Source organism: Blastomyces dermatitidis, assembly GCF_000003525.1.
Source record: "Blastomyces dermatitidis ER-3 genomic scaffold supercont1.5, whole genome shotgun sequence".
In the NCBI taxonomy this organism is placed as follows: domain Eukaryota; kingdom Fungi; phylum Ascomycota; class Eurotiomycetes; order Onygenales; family Ajellomycetaceae; genus Blastomyces; species Blastomyces dermatitidis.
This window is the reverse complement of record NW_025544778.1, coordinates 293,528-310,072: the sequence shown is the minus strand read 5'-3', so window position 1 is coordinate 310,072 and position 16,545 is coordinate 293,528. Positions and strand designations below refer to the sequence as shown.

At 47.4% G+C, this 16,545-nt stretch overlaps 7 protein-coding genes across 7 annotated transcripts; 3 read left to right on the top strand and 4 right to left on the bottom strand.

Annotated features, from left to right (window-relative positions):
* Positions 1-112: 112 nt before the first annotated feature.
* On the bottom strand, positions 113-1,257 carry BDCG_04697 (uncharacterized protein; the record flags this gene model as incomplete). Its single annotated transcript, XM_045420341.1, has 4 exons — positions 113-154; positions 241-512; positions 607-833; positions 1,064-1,257. 4 exons carry the CDS (start codon positions 1,255-1,257, stop codon positions 113-115), a joined length of 735 nt encoding a protein of 244 aa, XP_045276468.1.
* On the top strand, positions 459-5,352 carry BDCG_17006 (uncharacterized protein). Its single transcript, XM_045426174.1, has 2 exons — positions 459-3,138; positions 3,204-5,352. The coding sequence occupies exons 1-2, from the start codon at positions 2,950-2,952 to the stop codon at positions 4,890-4,892; spliced, it is 1,878 nt and encodes a 625-aa protein (XP_045280982.1). The 5' UTR covers positions 459-2,949; the 3' UTR covers positions 4,893-5,352.
* A 459-nt stretch (positions 5,353-5,811) lies between these two features.
* On the bottom strand, positions 5,812-9,557 carry BDCG_04696 (DEAD/DEAH box helicase). Its single transcript, XM_045420340.1, has one exon. It carries the CDS (start codon positions 9,153-9,155, stop codon positions 6,618-6,620), a length of 2,538 nt encoding a protein of 845 aa, XP_045276467.1. The 5' UTR covers positions 9,156-9,557; the 3' UTR covers positions 5,812-6,617.
* Positions 9,259-14,672, top strand: BDCG_04695 (phosphatidylinositol N-acetylglucosaminyltransferase gpi3 subunit). The gene is made up of 5 exons (XM_045420339.1): positions 9,259-9,459; positions 9,532-9,563; positions 9,625-9,659; positions 9,719-10,107; positions 10,181-14,672. Exons 1-5 carry the CDS (start codon positions 9,443-9,445, stop codon positions 11,196-11,198), a joined length of 1,491 nt encoding a protein of 496 aa, XP_045276466.1. The 5' UTR covers positions 9,259-9,442; the 3' UTR covers positions 11,199-14,672.
* BDCG_04694 (ADP-ribosylation factor like protein 1) lies at positions 11,775-12,611 on the bottom strand (the record flags this gene model as incomplete). Its single annotated transcript, XM_045420338.1, has 2 exons — positions 11,775-12,487; positions 12,563-12,611. The coding sequence occupies 2 exons, from the start codon at positions 12,609-12,611 to the stop codon at positions 11,775-11,777; spliced, it is 762 nt and encodes a 253-aa protein (XP_045276465.1).
* On the bottom strand, positions 13,120-14,914 carry BDCG_04693 (NOL1/NOP2/sun domain-containing protein; the record flags this gene model as incomplete). The annotated part of the gene is made up of 2 exons (XM_045420337.1): positions 13,120-14,589; positions 14,717-14,914. 2 exons carry the CDS (start codon positions 14,912-14,914, stop codon positions 13,120-13,122), a joined length of 1,668 nt encoding a protein of 555 aa, XP_045276464.1.
* Positions 14,915-15,209: 295 nt separating this feature from the next.
* Positions 15,210-16,505, top strand: BDCG_04692 (acetyltransferase). Its single transcript, XM_045420336.1, has one exon. The coding sequence runs from the start codon at positions 15,483-15,485 to the stop codon at positions 16,077-16,079; it is 597 nt and encodes a 198-aa protein (XP_045276463.1). The 5' UTR covers positions 15,210-15,482; the 3' UTR covers positions 16,080-16,505.
* The last annotated feature ends 40 nt before the right edge of the window (positions 16,506-16,545 follow it).

The following is a 16,545-nucleotide window of genomic DNA, read 5'->3' as shown; positions in this document are numbered from 1 at the left end:
TGGTCTGAGGGGGGGTGTTGGGGGTCCCGCACTTCCTCTCAGTGACTCTCTTCAGTGGTCTCCCCACAATGGCTCCTGTTTAATAATGGACTGGACCACTCAGTCCTAGGACTCAAGGGACTTCTAGGGCACACTCCTGGGATGTCTCTTGGCACTGTTAAAATGTCCAGGGTATTTGTTAGGAATTTTTAAGTCCATTCTGGGATTAAACCCATGCATGTTGACCACAGCGGGACTCACGTTCAATGGTCTCATAATCTGTAGGCTACTGGGGCAAAAGAGCTCAATCACCACCAGCGCCTGCTGGTAGAAGGGCCGATCAACCGCGGGACCCCCAACAGATCTGTGGCAAAATGGCTGAAATAAAAGCCTTGGGTGGTAATGTTTGTCATCGCCCAGACCACCGGATATCCTGTGTAGGCTACTGGGGCAAAAGAGCTCAGTCACCACCAGCGCACTGCTGGTAGAAGGGCCGATCAACCCGGGACCCCCAACACCCCCCCTCGGACCAGCTACCACAGAGTACAGTACTCCTCTCAGTGGCTCCTCCTAGTGGCTCCTCTCAGTGGACTCAGTCCTAGGGCTCGAGGGACTTCTAGGGCACACTCCTAGGATGTCTCTTGACACTGTTAAATGTCCGGGGTATTTGTTTGGAATTTAAGTCCATTCTGGGATTGAACCCATGCATGTTGACCACAGCGGGGCTCACGCTAAATGGTCTCATAACCTGTAGGCTACTGGGGCAAAAGAGCTCAGTCACCACCAGCGCACTGCTGGTAGAAGGGCCGATCAACCCGGGACCCCCAACATCCTGGGATGGTTGCTGACGGAGACTTGGTCCGTTTTAAGATCTTGGGGTGGATAGCTACATGAATCCCAAGAACCTCGACCACAACATCAGCGCAATACCTCCCAGAGTTACACAGGCAGATGTGAGATGCGAGGTCCCCTTCCTTGAGGTGTGAGGGGAGGACGAACAAGAGGAATAATATTAGTGGGCGACGGTTGCACCGACATCTACTGCGTACTAACTCTTGAGTCTGCTGTGAAGCGCACAACGCACCTGCAGCAGGCTCGGTCTGATAGGCTGGGATAGCCCCCGAAAACGGGCGTAAAGTGCGGCACAGCATTGGAAGGCCGGGCCGGTTGGAGGGTCAATGCAGCCATCATCAGTAATTGAACAAGTTGGGCGTTCTCCCTTCCAGCCTGCAGGCCCCAAGCACGCCGCAAGCAACTCACTAGGCCCAAATCGGGCATATCCGACGATCTATGTGGGAATATCATATCTCAAGAACAAGGATGACTGGGTGTCAACATGTCAACAGTGTAGTACTCTGTAGAGTACTCCGTAGTCAGTGTCAAGGTCCTGCTCGGTGGTTGTTTAACTAAATTAGTCTCGTCTCCGCCGGGCCGCAACAACCTTGATCCGCGGTCGCGAGCACAAGCGCTCTCAAAACCAAAACACGTATCCAACGTCTATCCATGTCCGCACAGCGTAACCATCTCCACGAGCGTCCAGGATTATCGCCCCTCTTCCCCTCACTGCTAGCCTTGGTCTACGTTGTTTGCGTGCCCTCCCGAGGCTCCCATAAACAGTTGGCGGATGAGTGGCCATCAAGCTCGTATCGGTGCTGGGTCTAGGTAAATGGGCTCCAGCGTCCAGGTCAATGAATCCTTCTCAGGCCGCATTTACTCGAACCGTCTGTGGCTACATGTGTATTCGGCCAAAAAGAAGCCATGTAACCATGGATGGAAGTCTACTGTGTAGTGTGGCTGGATTTAAAATCGTGTGCGACATCAACATCACCATTCCCCGAGAGAGCTGGCTTTTTTTGAACGTGGGTCTGGTCTAGGATCAGCGTGTCCGAGCTTTGCACCTCAACAATATCTTCCATGACAGCCTTCCGAACACATTTTCAGCCTTAACCCCTTTTAGCGCTTCTATCAGCTAACCCAAATCTGATTTGAGATACTTGAGAGCCCGTCGGAGCTACATAGGCTCCATGACTAAAATGATATGCATTTTCAGTTTCCCGGTGGGAGGCGGAGAACATCCCATCTGTTCCTCCCCACGTCCATTCTTGGTGCGCCACGCTGCAGCTAAAATCAAGGCGCACCTCTAGCTGCAGGCCGTGCTCTGGCTCGATATGTGCTTGACGAGAGCCCCTCCTGGGTTTCTCACCAGAACGAAATTGTGCTGTACCTCCGTACCACTGCTGCCCAAAAGTTGTGGCCCCCCTGTCCGTGCTTCGCTGCTACATCCGCGACTTAAGTCACTCTTACTGGTCTTGTTTACTATGCCTTCTAATTGAATAGAGACATCAGCTTAAACACGCTTCCTAACAGGAACCTTTTTAAAAAGGCCTATCATTGGATAGTCCGTGCAGCGAGACAAAATCATTCTTGGCTGATCAACAAATGGCGGAAAGCCAGGCTCGCCCATTTCAGGCCTGCCCAGCGTAGGTACCAGACGGGGATCATTGAAAGCTTAGGGCAAATTTAGCCGCCTTGGCGAATGCGGGACGTCGCCTATTTTTGAGCCCCAAATGACCCTCCCTCAAACCCGCCTAGAGAGCTCTCACATTGTCAGCTTCCATTCGAGATGCAGTGAAGCTAATGCAGCTTGAATTTTCAGTTCAATTGAGAAAAAATAAATTAAATAATAAAAAATAAATAAATTGAAAAATCAAGAAGCCGCTCTTCCCCTTTCCCGTCTCATGCTATCAATTTGTTGCTACTCCCCTTTCTTCCCCTATTCATGTCACTTTCGAAAGTATAACAACATCTACTCATCCGATCTTCCTCCCATTTTCTTTCTCACTCTTGCTATTTGTCTTGAAGATAAATTTGCCTTTTCGCCGGGCCTGTTCTTCTGTTCACGGGCAACAGCAGGGTGGTCGGCCATTCAACCTCCTTCGCGTACTTGGGCGCTCCCCATAGGTCTTCATCATGGCATTACTCCTGCTTGCTTTGACCTGGGCCTCCATGTGCGTACTACCGGGAAATGCTCAGAATGATAACATCGGGGTCAAGGTAGGGGTCAATATAGGGAACCAACCCTCAGCAGCTGCTGGCGGGAAGTCAGGCCGTCCTGCCTTAATAGACATTGATGCAGCGATACTTATCTCATGGTGCAATGTAAGGACTCATCCTGTCACCGCTAACTATGGCTTCGGGATGAAGCTAACTTTCGTACTATGAAGCATCATCATACACGGACCTGCCGCCGTCCCGGCTATCCAGTTACTGTAACCGTCACCGAGACAAAGAATCACACCATCACAGTCTCTTCAACAGAAACTACAGTAACCACCGTCCCAACTACTACCACTGAAACTACCGTCACCACCGTCCCTACAACTACAACTGAGACCACTATAACAACCACGACTGCTCCTGGCGAGACTATAAGTATAACTTTACCAGGCAGTTGTTCTACAGACACAGTGACACAGACTGCAACTTATGCCGTCTCTCTCTGTCCATCCCGCACAGTTAACCCCACCTTTACACCTACTGTTCCTGTTCCTACCGATTATATCTGGGGCTGTCCTCCCGGTAAGTTATGCATCCCAAATCGCAATGAAGCGGATGGAGACTGCAACTTCGAGGTTGGGCTTCCTTCACCCGAATTCTTCTGCAGTCCAGAGGAGTGCCATGACCCCCCTCCTCTTGAACCCTTCCAAGACGACTGGGATCCTGATTCATCGGACAAAATTATCGTCTCACCACACTATTACTACCTTAATCCTCGACTATTTGGACTGGACTATGATATCTTCGAGTTCAGGAATTCCACCCCGGAGGAGCCATATCCAACATCCTACCCAGCCCAATCTCCAACCCAGTACCCGCCACAATATCCAACTCAGAACCCGACCCAGTATACTACAGCAGAGTATACTACAGCAGGGTATCCAACAGGGTATGCGACAAAATACGCGACAAAATATTCGACCCTGCAGCGAAGACAAACTGGCAATACGTTGCCTCGCGCCTGCTATTTTCAGTGCCAAGCTAGCGGCTTAGAAGCCGAAAATAGCTTGCTTGCAGCCGTCATCTGCGTCGAGAACTCGGCATTTAAGGCACGTCTAGAAGCATGCCATCGGTGCATTGCTATCCAAGCCAATACAAAGGATCCTGAAAAAGAGCTACGAGAGAAAGCTCCGAACTTCGTGAGCATATTAGATATCTGTGAAGCGCCGCCAGGTGAAACATCCCCACCCCCGGCGCAAAGCACTACTACTCCTACCTCAACACCGGACCCATCCCCCACAGAAACTCCTACAGAAACGCCTACAGAAACTCCTACAGAAACTCCTACAGAAACGCCTACAGAAACGCCTACAGAAACGCCTACAGAAACGCCTACAGAAACGCCTACAGAAACGCCTACAGAAACGCCTACAGAAACGCCTACAGAATCTCCTACAGAATCTCCCACAGAACCTCCCACAGAACCTCCCACAGAACCTCCCACAGAACCTCCCACAGAACCTCCCACAGAACCTCCCACAGAACCTCCCACAGAACCTCCCACAGAACCTCCCACAGAACCTCCCACAACTCCGCCCTCAAATGACCCATCCGACACTGTCAGTCCTACCGATGTCCCGTCGGAAACCACACCGCCGACGGAAACTGGGGCTGGAACTACTCCAACTGCCACCACAGATCCACCAAGTGAAATTCCTCCGGTATCAAATAGTCCCACACAATCAAGTCGAGGTGGAGACGAAATGTCACCAACTGAATCGGGTCCAACTGGAGGGAGCCCTAGCGATTCCCCCCCGATTGACTTCCCAAGTAGCGCAAACTCTATCCTCATTCCATCATCAAAATACTTTTTCAGCGCTGCTGCAATGGCTGCAGCAGCGTTTACCCTGCTTTGAGACCTGCCCTCAAGCAAGAGTATTTAATTGTGTCTCTCACTGTTTTTTTCTTCGCTCCTTGACAAGTATATATCCCGAAAAACACGGTTATGTTGCAAGGAAAGTAATTTACTTTTTAATCCTTTATTTCAGCTTTTGCGGGCCCCTATGATACCATATTATGTAGCTAATATTTTGCTATGGCTCCTTTGGATTCCTTTCAACTGGTTGCCATACTCTCTCAGTTTTGTTTATAAGCCTGGTCCCCATCCTTCCCCGTTCTATGCAGATCTCTACAGATATATTCCCCTTGGTAATCATACAATATTAATATAGTTAATTTAAATTTTAATTCAGGCATTTGTACGCCCTTTTTTCTTTTTTCCTTTTTTTTTTCTATTTCTTTTTTTATTTTATTTTATTTACAATACTCATTATATAGAACACACATCAATTATTACAGCAGCCTATAGTGACATTTGAGTCAAGTAGGTTTATACAGTGTTACAATGAGCACACATCAATGACACTGATTGTATTAGTAATTGAGATCTTCATTGAAAGTTGTATAAATAGAGACGCACATTGAAAGAGAGCTCTATTTAGAGGTTTTTATACCTGAGAAGTCTTTATGCTCAGAGAGTCTCTATATCTGAGAAATATGTATATAGAGGTATAGAGCTTTTCAGATACAGAGTATAGAGTCTCTCAGAGATAGTAGAGCTTTCTCAGATATAGAGTTCTTCAATATAGAGTTCTTTCAGAATAGACTCTTAAGTATAGAGAGTTCAGAGAATAAAGATCTCAGAGTATTAAGACTCTCAGAGGTATTTAGTAGATTCTTAGGTCTAGAGCTCTCTTTCAATATAGATCTCTATTACATACAATCTTTAATGAGAGGATCTCAATTACTGATATAATCAGTATCATCAATGTGTGCTCATTGTAACACTAGTATAAAATATATATTTGACTCAAATGTCACTAAAGGCTGCGGTACATATAATTCAGCATGATGCTTAAAATTATTTAGAATCACTCCATTTCTCAACCTTGCTTAAGGTTTGATGTTAATCTATTGTGAATGAATGCTGATCCTTCTAGTTGAACATGGTTAGAAGGTTAGAAAAGAAAAATCAAAATTTCTAGCCATGTCAATCCCATACGCACAGGTAGCTTCTCAATGTCTCAATATTCATTCCCACACAGTTACATTGAAGATTAAGGCGTACAGAGTAGTTACTCTCTAGAATGATCGAAAAAAATTTCTACCTTTCAAATTATAGTCAGTTTATGTTGTGTGAAGAAATCAGTCCATAAGTGTATGTGTATTTTGGATGGAGCTGACGTAGGTAGGGCCTTGGTTCAAGCCATGGTCTGGATTGATTTTCAGACAATGTTCAACTTGGACGTAGGGAGTGGCACGGATATGTATGTATGTATGTACACATTAGCTCACCCAAGGTGTAAAACGGAGTACATTACATCACTAAGATTGCTCTGAGCTTTTGGAACGGCCACTTGCTTCATGAAAAAGATAGAAAAGTGACATACGTCTTCAAAGTACTAGGTTCGCTGGATTAATATCGTGGAGGATAAGTAGTAGAGTAAGAAAGGCAACGAATACAAGAATAATAGTGAGAGTCTTAGCAAGAACTGCGAACATGATCTATGAACACGAATAAGTTTAATAATAAACACCTCTACAACGAAATTCGTAGGAATATACAGGCGACCCAAGGATTATCAGCCCCTAGGTTTCCCCGGTTTGTACTTAGTAAGATCCTCCTCTACCTCTGCCTGCAATAACCGCAAAGCATCCGAATACTTCGTTTTCAAATCAACACCTTCATCAAGTTTGATGGTGATTTTTTCAACATTCCCCGTTCTTGCGACAGTTGATTCCGGGCACTTCACGATCTCATTGGCAAACCACCTACCTTCCCTGTGAGCTACCAGTGTCCACGCCGACCCTGATCGACCAGCACGAGCTGTTCGGCCGACGCGATGAATATACGACGTCAGGCTGGTCGGAATGTCATAACTGACGACATGAGTAAGAGAAGGCAGGTCCAAGCCGCGAGACGCACGATCAGTAGCGATGACAATCGATAGTTTCCCGTTGCGATATGCAGAGATAGTTTTACGAGACGTACTAGACTTGCTTGACTTTGCCAAAGTACCGATACGGTTGGCAAACGGTGGGTGCATGAGTACAAGTAGACGAGCGAGTCTTGATGCCGATTCGGAAGATTTGGTAAAGACCAAAACAGAAGGCGGGGATGCCACGATTGGTTTATAGTTGTCGCCGTGGACTAAAGATTCGTCTGAAAAACCAGTACCAGAGGAGCTATATGAGACAGCTGAGGACTCGCCAGAGGAGCTATTGCCCGATAGGCTTGAAGATGAATCGGTGGAACTTGAATCGGATGTAATCGAATGAGAACGCTGTCGCCGAAGGTTCGTAACGTGGCCATCATCCGATTTAAAATGTGAGAGTAATAGAGTAAGGAGATAGAGAGGCTTATCTGCGGCATCGCCAACTGGAACAAACACTTCTCGCAGAGTTGAAGGTAGACTGAATGCATGGTCGTCCTTATGGGTAATATCTCCATTCCCTTCTGATGGGAGCGGCGTGATTCCAGGAGTGGTAGAGACAACAAGTTTTGGATTTTGCAATCGCAAAGAATTCAGTTTCGCGATATCCCTTGTCATGGTGGCGCTAAGGATGATCTTCCGAAGTCGAGGTTTACAGATCTGCCATCCTAAGTCGGGTAGAATCCGCCCACTTTTGCCAGCGACATCCACTCTGACTCTCTCTAGGGCCGGGATCACAACTTCAACCCATTCTTGAAAACTTTCGTTGAGTAGACGGTCGGCTTCATCAATCACTAACCACTCCAAATGTTCCAAGCTAAATCCCTTAGTAGACCGGATGTGGTCAACAAGTCGGCCTGGGGTGCATATTAGTATGTCAATGTTGGGGGAGGGGGTTGCAACATGGTCGGGAAACGCTGAATGAGACCTCTCAACTTCGGTGATATACTCTTGGAAGTTGAAGGAAGCCCATGACTCAGCGATCATCTGGTGGCCGTTTCCTATTCGTCTATTAGAGGGAGAGTAGAGTTGATCGTGTTTAATAAGCAGCGCTTGTTCTTCCTTTAATGATGCCGTACCAACAGCTGTTCCTATCCTCAGGCCTGTTCTGGTAGCACATAGTTCACAAGCATCACGAGCCTGCTTAACAAGCTCCCGTGTAGGCACAACAACAAGTCCTCGCAATCTAGCTAGGGGTAATTGTTCGATACCTGCTACTAGTGGGAGAGCATATGCCAGAGTTTTCCCAGAACCTGTGGCAGCCGATATGCAAAGATCCCCTGAATGCTGATGTTCTCCATTACCAAGTAGTTCCAAAACGGCTGCCTGGATAGGGAAAGCTGTGGTATATCCGCGTTTCTGAAGAATAGAAATAAGATTTTTGTTTAGTCCCAGGTTTGCGAAGTTCCGTTGCAACAAGGTGGTGGCAGCGAAAGGTTGAGAAAGCCACGAAGGAAGCGTAGAGTATGGCGGGGATTCGATATGGGCTGGTGCAGGCGCAGGCTGCGGGAGTGGTTCAAGGCCATGAGGGGTGATACCCTCACTGCCCAGCGACTCGACGATGTTTGAGGTGTCTCTCTTAGTAGCTACCGATGCAGCCGTCAACCTCGACTTCTCGAACTTTGATAAAATCCCGGCATGCTTTACCGGTACAGTTATAGTCGATGCATCACCTTCCCGATATAATTTCCTTTTTTTAAACCCCTTCCTGTCTGACGGGTCCGTACCCTGAATTATATCACCCCTTTGTCTCGGTACGCTCACCGAATCCGTAGACCCCTCAACTGTGCTGTGAGACCCTGATATTTCATGGCTGTCCTTTCTCGAGCCTTTCTTTTGTTCCCGTCCCTCTGGCGGATTGTCTTTGATTTGTACCGGAACCCGCTCCAGCGGTGCGAGTGGAGAAATATCACTTTCTGCTTTCGAATAGGAGTTCGAATCTGAGTCGCCCCGTTTAAACGTGCCCTTCTGAGAGTGTGAGAGCGCGACAGAAACCTCTGGCTTCTCGTTCCTTTCACGCTTCCTCGTCTTCTTGGCCGGAGTGAATGCCGGGACTGAAGCATCGTCGACTGGTGCAGATTTTCGCTTCCGTTTTTCAGATCCAGCTGGAGATAATAAGTCTTCCGGAGGCTTTGGTAGAAGATCATTCCTGGGAGGAATATATCTGGAGTAGAATGGAGCAGCCATAATCTCGGATGGAGCCTGATGTGGAGATGGCTCAAGCTTTTGAGGTTGAATTTGTGCTTTGCCCGAGATAATTTGTCTTGATAGTGGCAAAAAGCTCACACCGCCTTCAAGGTGGTGTCAAATGCTTTCATTCACACGATGTTTCTTCCCACGCTTCCTAGCAACAGCGTCTTCAATGTCTTTTTTCTCCTTCCCCGTTAGCCTCATTGTTTTGAGAACAAAGGGAACACTCTGCAAGCCATGAATGCCTTGGACCTGTGGTGGAAGAGCCTATCACCATCGCCAACATGACGTATAATATTGCGTGAGCTCCCTTATTCCACACCCCGAAACCTTCGAAAACCTCCTGAACGACTGAGAACTAACAGTGGGATAGTATGATTAGTGACTTTTTCTTCCCCCAACCTGGTATGATGTATAACCGAATATTCGTGTTGGAAGGCCGCAGCGCATGGCTAACAATACCTAGGAGGAGTGGAAAGTCACATATACCAGCTCTCGTCGGTCAGTAAAGTTACCGCATACAATCCAATACTCTCCCGAGGTGTTAACTAGTATTATAGAAATTAATAGACAGAGGCCATAAAGTAATCATTGTCACGCATGCCTACAAAGGCCGGACCGGAGTGCGTTATCTCACGAATGGACTCAAGGTCTACCATGCCCCGTTCTTCGTCATATACCGCGAATCGACTATGCCAACTGTCTTCTCTTTCTTCCCCATTTTTCGCAATATCATCATACGCGAACAGATTGAAATCGTGCATGGACATCAAAGTCTGAGCAGTTTTTGCCATGAAGCTATCCTCCACGCGCGCACTATGGGGTTGCGCACAGTTTTTACGGACCACTCGTTGTTTGGTTTCGCAGATGCGGGTTCAATTCTTACGAACAAACTTCTGAAATTTACCCTGAGTGATGTTGATCATGTTATTTGCGTCAGCCATACTTGGTAAGCCTACGATCGCTTTGGGTGCGAACTGGTGGTCAGCTGGCAAGAATGCTGACATATTACCCTTCTGTAGCAAAGAGAATACAGTCCTCCGCGCTTCCCTCGACCCCTTAATGGTGTCCGTCATTCCTAACGCAGTAGTTGCCGAAAATTTTCGCCCTTTGTCGCACACCACCCAAGGAAACGACCAAACGCCTGTTCCCCGCCCGTTACTGGGCCCCGATGATATTATCACGATTGTTGTCATATCACGACTTTTCTATAACAAAGGCACGGACCTCTTAATTGCGGCGATACCAAGAATTTTAGCTTCCCATCCTAATGTGCGCTTCATTATTGCTGGTTCCGGACCCAAAGCGATTGACCTGGAGCAAATGCTGGAACGTAAAGTTCTCCAGGACAAAGTGGAATTCATTGGAGCTGTTCGTCATGAGGAAGTCCGCGATGTGATGGTGCGCGGACATATTTATCTACACCCAAGTTTGACAGAAGCATTTGGAACTGTGATTGTCGAAGCCGCTAGCTGTGGGCTCTATGTTGTTTGTACCCGTGTTGGAGGTATTCCAGAAGTTTTACCGCAGCATATGACAACATTTGCTAAACCGGAGGAGGATGACCTTGTTCTGGCGACTGGAAAAGCAATTGCAGCTCTCCGTTCTAACAGAGTCCGCACAGACAAGTTTCATGAACAAGTACGTATGATGTATTCATGGACAGATGTTGCCCGACGAACCGAACGTGTCTACAACGGAATATGTGGTGCCATTAGCGAAGAAGAGTTCTACGGCTACTTTCCTGGGCAAGGTTGGACTGCAACAAGAGGGCGCATACATAGTTTTGCCCTCATTGATCGACTGAAACGTTACTTCGGCTGCGGCATCTGGGCGGGGAAACTGTTTTGTCTCTGCGTTGTCATAGACTTTCTTCTCTATGTTTTCCTAGAAATATGGTTCCCTCGCAGCAACATTGATATTGCGAGAAGCTGGCCAAGGAAGCCGGCTGTAGAAAGCACTCAGTCCCATGAGATCGACTCCTCCTCCATTCACCGAGAGTCTAGGCGCCGCGCGACCGGACCGAGAGTGATGTACTAATTGGTGGCACCCACTCGAAGAATAAATACCCTCACTTTCAGAACTCGCCTAGGGCACTCCCTATGCTCCAATGCGTAATCGCTCCCTTCCAGCTCGTCTTAAGAGCCATCTCCATTAGGAGTCGCAGCATTGGATCCATACGAATGTCTTCATTCCGGGCTACTTAGACGGCCGGTAGCGGCAAGATCTGGCCTATTCGTTGGATAAAGCGGACTAAAGGAATGTGACATCATTTACATATTGATCTATGCAAAAACCAACGACTACTGAGACGAAGCAAAACAATCTTCCCTACCTCTTCAAGAGAAATCTTAAGAGTGGTTTCTAGTCTATTATAGATAGGAGGGAATGATGTCCATAACCGAACCAGCCAGTTGAAATAGTTAGTGCTACAAAAAAATCAGGAATATGCCGTATCAATATTTATAAATAAACAGTACAAAATCTTTGATGAATGCCCAACTAAGCTGAATTAAAGCAAATGAAAACTCGGTGTAACCACATAAGGAACGGGTATATGGCTATTCCAGCAATAAACAGATAAAAAATCACGATTATATCAAGTGGTCTCATATCTCATCTCATAACGGGAGGTCTCCCTTCCTTGTTCCACTTCACTCGACTGCGAACCCATTCCACCGCTTCTCTAACTCCGCTTCCCATTAGTGCACTAACCGGCAAAACACGACTATCACGCATCCCACCCCCTTCCTCGCCCTCAAATACCTTTCTCACAAACCCTTCCTTGATCCTGACCACCTCCACGCAATCCTCTCTATCCTGTTTATTCGCTAGTACCAGGATAGGCACCCCGACCGTCTCCGAGTTTTGCAATACCGATTCAAGGACCTCTCGACACTCATCCAATCTCCCAAATTCACCCCGCGGATCTATGGCACTCATGGGTTCTGTAATAGCACCCGAAGGCCCTTTGGCGCTCGACGATGCATTTGGCCCTCCTCCTTTACAGCCCGTCGAAGCAAGGCGTGAAACGTCCGCGTCTTCGCCAACATCTGCACTATCCACCACAAAAATAATGGCATGGCAGCTCGAATAGTAGCTTTGCCAGAGGCCGCGCATTGATATCTGTCCGCCTATATCCCATATTTTCAAGTACATGTCTGGGAGCGGGATGGTTACGACATTTTGGCCGACGGTTGGGACAGTTTTGCCAGAAAGGGGCTGCGGCGTGGTGTTGTTCGAGTCGGTTGGGAGGAAAAGGGCTTTTATCTGGTTTAGCAGGGTGGTTTTCCCCGCATTATCTAGGCCAAGGAGTAGGACGGAGTATTCTATATTGGTCCAAAATTAATAGTGGTCGTGGAAATCGGAGATGGTTAGGGCGTGATATCACGGGTAAGACATACCCTCTTTACTCGTTGCATAGAAATAAATCGATTTGGCTAGATGGTACATGGTCTTCACTCAGATCAGGTTACCAACGGTCAATGGGCGCAGCGCATTGCCGTCATCAAATCAAGGAGAGACCACCGCTTCAGTCTCTAGCCCACTTGGTTTAAGAGAGTTACGAGAGTAACTGCGGCAGAATCATGGCGTATGGAATAGAATATATTTACAATAGACACCTGTGGCCGTATATCTCGCGCCGAACTTCTCTGACAGTAGATCCGAGGGAGCATCGCAGCTTGAACGTTGGTCCAGGAAGTTGACGACTCATCGCAGTCATGTGATACAATTTCCTGGTCAGGTGGGTCAACAAACCCTAATTTGCAGACATGAATAGTAATAATAGATCCCGAATATCTACCATGTATAAGCCTAACAAGCTGTTCAACGGCGTCAGCTGAAATAGACATTATCTCTGCTTGTCATGTCTACTTAGCGCGAGGCGTGTAGAGATATCGTTTGCGTTTTCGCTGAGAGCTAATTGAAGAAATCATTGACAACCAAAACCTTTTCAGTCCTAGTCAAACCCCTCCCATTCGGACTCCTCTTCCAATTGAGCCCCATCGTCATTGTTTTCTTCAATACTTCCCTTGTTGTCAGGCGATATTGTGGTATCTGCAGCACTACTGTCACCATCAAAACCACCATCCCGAACAAATCCAGCAACAAAGAACCCTCCAGTACCCTCTTCATCGTTTGGCCAACACCGCAAGCACGCTTCCAATTCCGTCCCAGTCAAATCCAAGCTTTCACTCGCTCCATCTCCAGGCTTCTCAGATTTTATACCCCGGTATTTCCAATTTCGCAGTCCCTCAACCTGTTCGCTTCTTGAAAGGATTCGCCACCCACGTCGTTGCGCTACCGGTGACTTCAGCGCACGCGAAACAACAACTTCGTTCTCCTGCGCATGTATGGAGCAAGTGCTGTATGTGACTCGTCTAGCTGCCGGGAAACTAAATGCGTGTTCAATGATCCGCGTCTGGAGGTTAGACAACTTGATGAGGCGGTCATGATCGATGGCGGGTGTTGGTTCCTCTTCGTCAGCCGCGGGGTCTGCATGTGTACAAGGAACAGGTGCGAGCGCAGTGCGCTTCATTTTCTTGCTCCGAGGATTTGGGTTATGTGAACTAGGTAAAGCCAGGCGAGGTATGTCGTCTCTTCCAACTATACCACTCCCAGAACAACTAGGGTCAAGAAGTAGGCCTGCTATAGTTCGGAAACGTTTATCCTCGGGTGATATGGCAAGGAAGTCCTGACCAGCAAGGACAGAAACCATCCTGCCAGCACCAGCAACAGTCACCATCCGCTGTAGAATTTTTGACCGGGCTTGCGAGGCGTCGCATGAAAATATTTTACACTTCTGTGGAGCTGGGCCAACTAGATCATCACGACACTGCTCCGAGCCTGAACACAACAACGAGGCAAGATGCGTTGTCTTGTTACCAGGTGCCGCACAAGCATCCATCAAGTCTCCTGTCCATTGTTTCACAGCACCTCCAAGGAGCAAATAGGCCGGGAAGCAAGATGCTTTGTCCTGTAGTATTATCCTCCCCTCTTTATATGCCGTCGATGACGTTAGTTCTGCAGTTTGTGGAACAGCTAGAAGGTCCGGGATATGAGGATCTTGATAGTATGATTGTGGTGCAGCTGCTGCTAACTGCGATAACGAGTGGACTAGTTTGGAGGATGAAAATGTTGTCTTCAACTCTTCGTCAAATGTTGTTAGCACATTATTTATCCTGACCCACCTGGGAGGTACCAATGTAGTAGTCCCTTCCCCAGTAGGGTTTTTCTGTTTCGCGACGAGCGCCTTGAGCTCTTCGATGGAGGCACATCGACGGCGCACACGAGATCTAACGAACTCTGCTTTTATCCGAACTTTGTGCCTTTCGATGGCCAAACGCAAGGGATGATTTGATGGCGCGGCAATGCCTCTTTTTGCGAATAGCAAATCGTGGGCAAGGAGGATCGACAGGAGGGGGGTGAGCTAAATATACCTTTCAAGCTGGGCGGCCAGCAGTAGAAGTTAGTTTCGTCTATCAAAAAAGAAAAAAAAGAAAAAAAAGAAAGAAAGAAAGAAAACTAGGCAAAATAGACGGTGGTAACGAGCTGACCTTTGGTTCGAGAGAAAGGAAGCCGGCATTCTCAACCACTTCTTTGAGGATAATATCCCATTTTGCCGTCTCTGTTATCAAGGCGTAAACTTGCACGGCAGGTGACCTGAGTTTTGAATTGTAGACGCGAGCTTTGAATGAACCACCGGTGCCAGAACCGTTCTTGAGAATGGATGCGGCATCTGAATATAATGACATTGTAGCTTTTGTATAGATGCTTCAATGGTCCACCTGTGGGAATGGATGGACGCCTAATATTCGTGCTAAGTTTGATGTTGTTTCTTGCCGCCGATGTTTGCAATGTTTGTTCAATTCGAACCCTCTCGGGAGTGGCTTGGCGACGCTAATCCCAATATGAATAACACCTTAAATTGGCGGCGGGTTTGGGAGTCGGGTGGGGACAACGCTAGTCTATATTAGGCTTGGTCTGGATGGCTTATCTCTAGCACGGTTAGCGTATACAGTATGTAAAAGAAGAACAGTTCGAAGCACAACCACCATCAATTGTCATAGATAAGAGAGTACCCAAAAAATCAATTGCCCACCAGACCTGGATTATTCGAGTTTACCTATCCCCCTGCTCTTACATCTGTATTCCTGCATTGGGCTTCTTGTTATTTCCTCTTCCGGGGTCGTGCGGGCATCACTGCCGTGTCAAAACAACCCCGCACGCCTCAGGCCGTTCACACAATAAGGTTCCCTCCCCTACATTCCAGGCAGATATTTGACCAACTAGCCATTGAGCAGTATAAACTTCTGGTGCGCAATGGGCTCAACCGCCCAATTCACAACATCCTTCCTCCCACCCCCCCTCAAGAGCCTCACACGACCCACCGACTCCAACCCCGCGCCCGCCAACAACCCGCAAATATTCAACGATGCCATGCACGTACGTACAGTAGTCTTTGTAGATGAGCAGCATTGCAAACCAGAGAATGAATTCGATGACAATGACGCGAGAAGTTGGCATTGGGTCCTCTATGCTACAACAACAGAGTCCGAAAAGCCCACCCCGATCGGCACTCTTCGACTTATTCCTCCCCCGCATGAACCTAATGAACATAAACTGGGGAGACCTTATGTGGCCCTGTCGAGGGTTGCACTGCTACGGCAGTATCGCGGCGCGGGGCTTGCGCGTGTCCTGGTAGAAGCCGCCTTGAATTGGGCGTCGGAACATCACAAAGCGCTGCAGGAATCTGAGGACAAGCCGTGGATTGGTGATGTGCTGGTCCATGCCCAAGTCACTGTTGAAAAAATGTATGCGCGGCTGGGGTTCGTGACGGATGAGACTATGGGGACGTGGGTGGAGGAAGGGATGGATCATGTTGGAATGTGGAAGACGGTAGAAATACCGCTGGAATAACCTAATGGCTGCTGGAATCTTTATCCAGCTACGAGATGATGGTTTGATTGTAAATGCTGTTGAAAGTTATCATTTGAAGCAAGCGTATAGAGGGATATATTCGACTAGATTTTCAATGACTCGTTGGCGGCTTTTCATGTTTAGAAACGCGGTTAGTCAATCATGGTTCTTGAACCGAAATGTTATATAACGTTGCTAGACGGCATCACCCATCTTTCAAACTAAAGGATGCAGAAATATTATACGGGGTCAAAAGAAATATCTAGCAAACGCAAAGTCAAGGAGGAGCACACAACAATTAGAGGAAGCATTAACAATAACCACCACCACCACCCAAAAAATAAAAAATAAAAAAATAAAAAAAATAAAAAAAGGAAAGAAGTAAGGAGAGAAGGAAAGAAAGAAAGAAAGAAAGAAAGAAAGAAAGAAAGAAAGAAAGAAAGAAAGAAAGAAAGAAAGAAAGAAA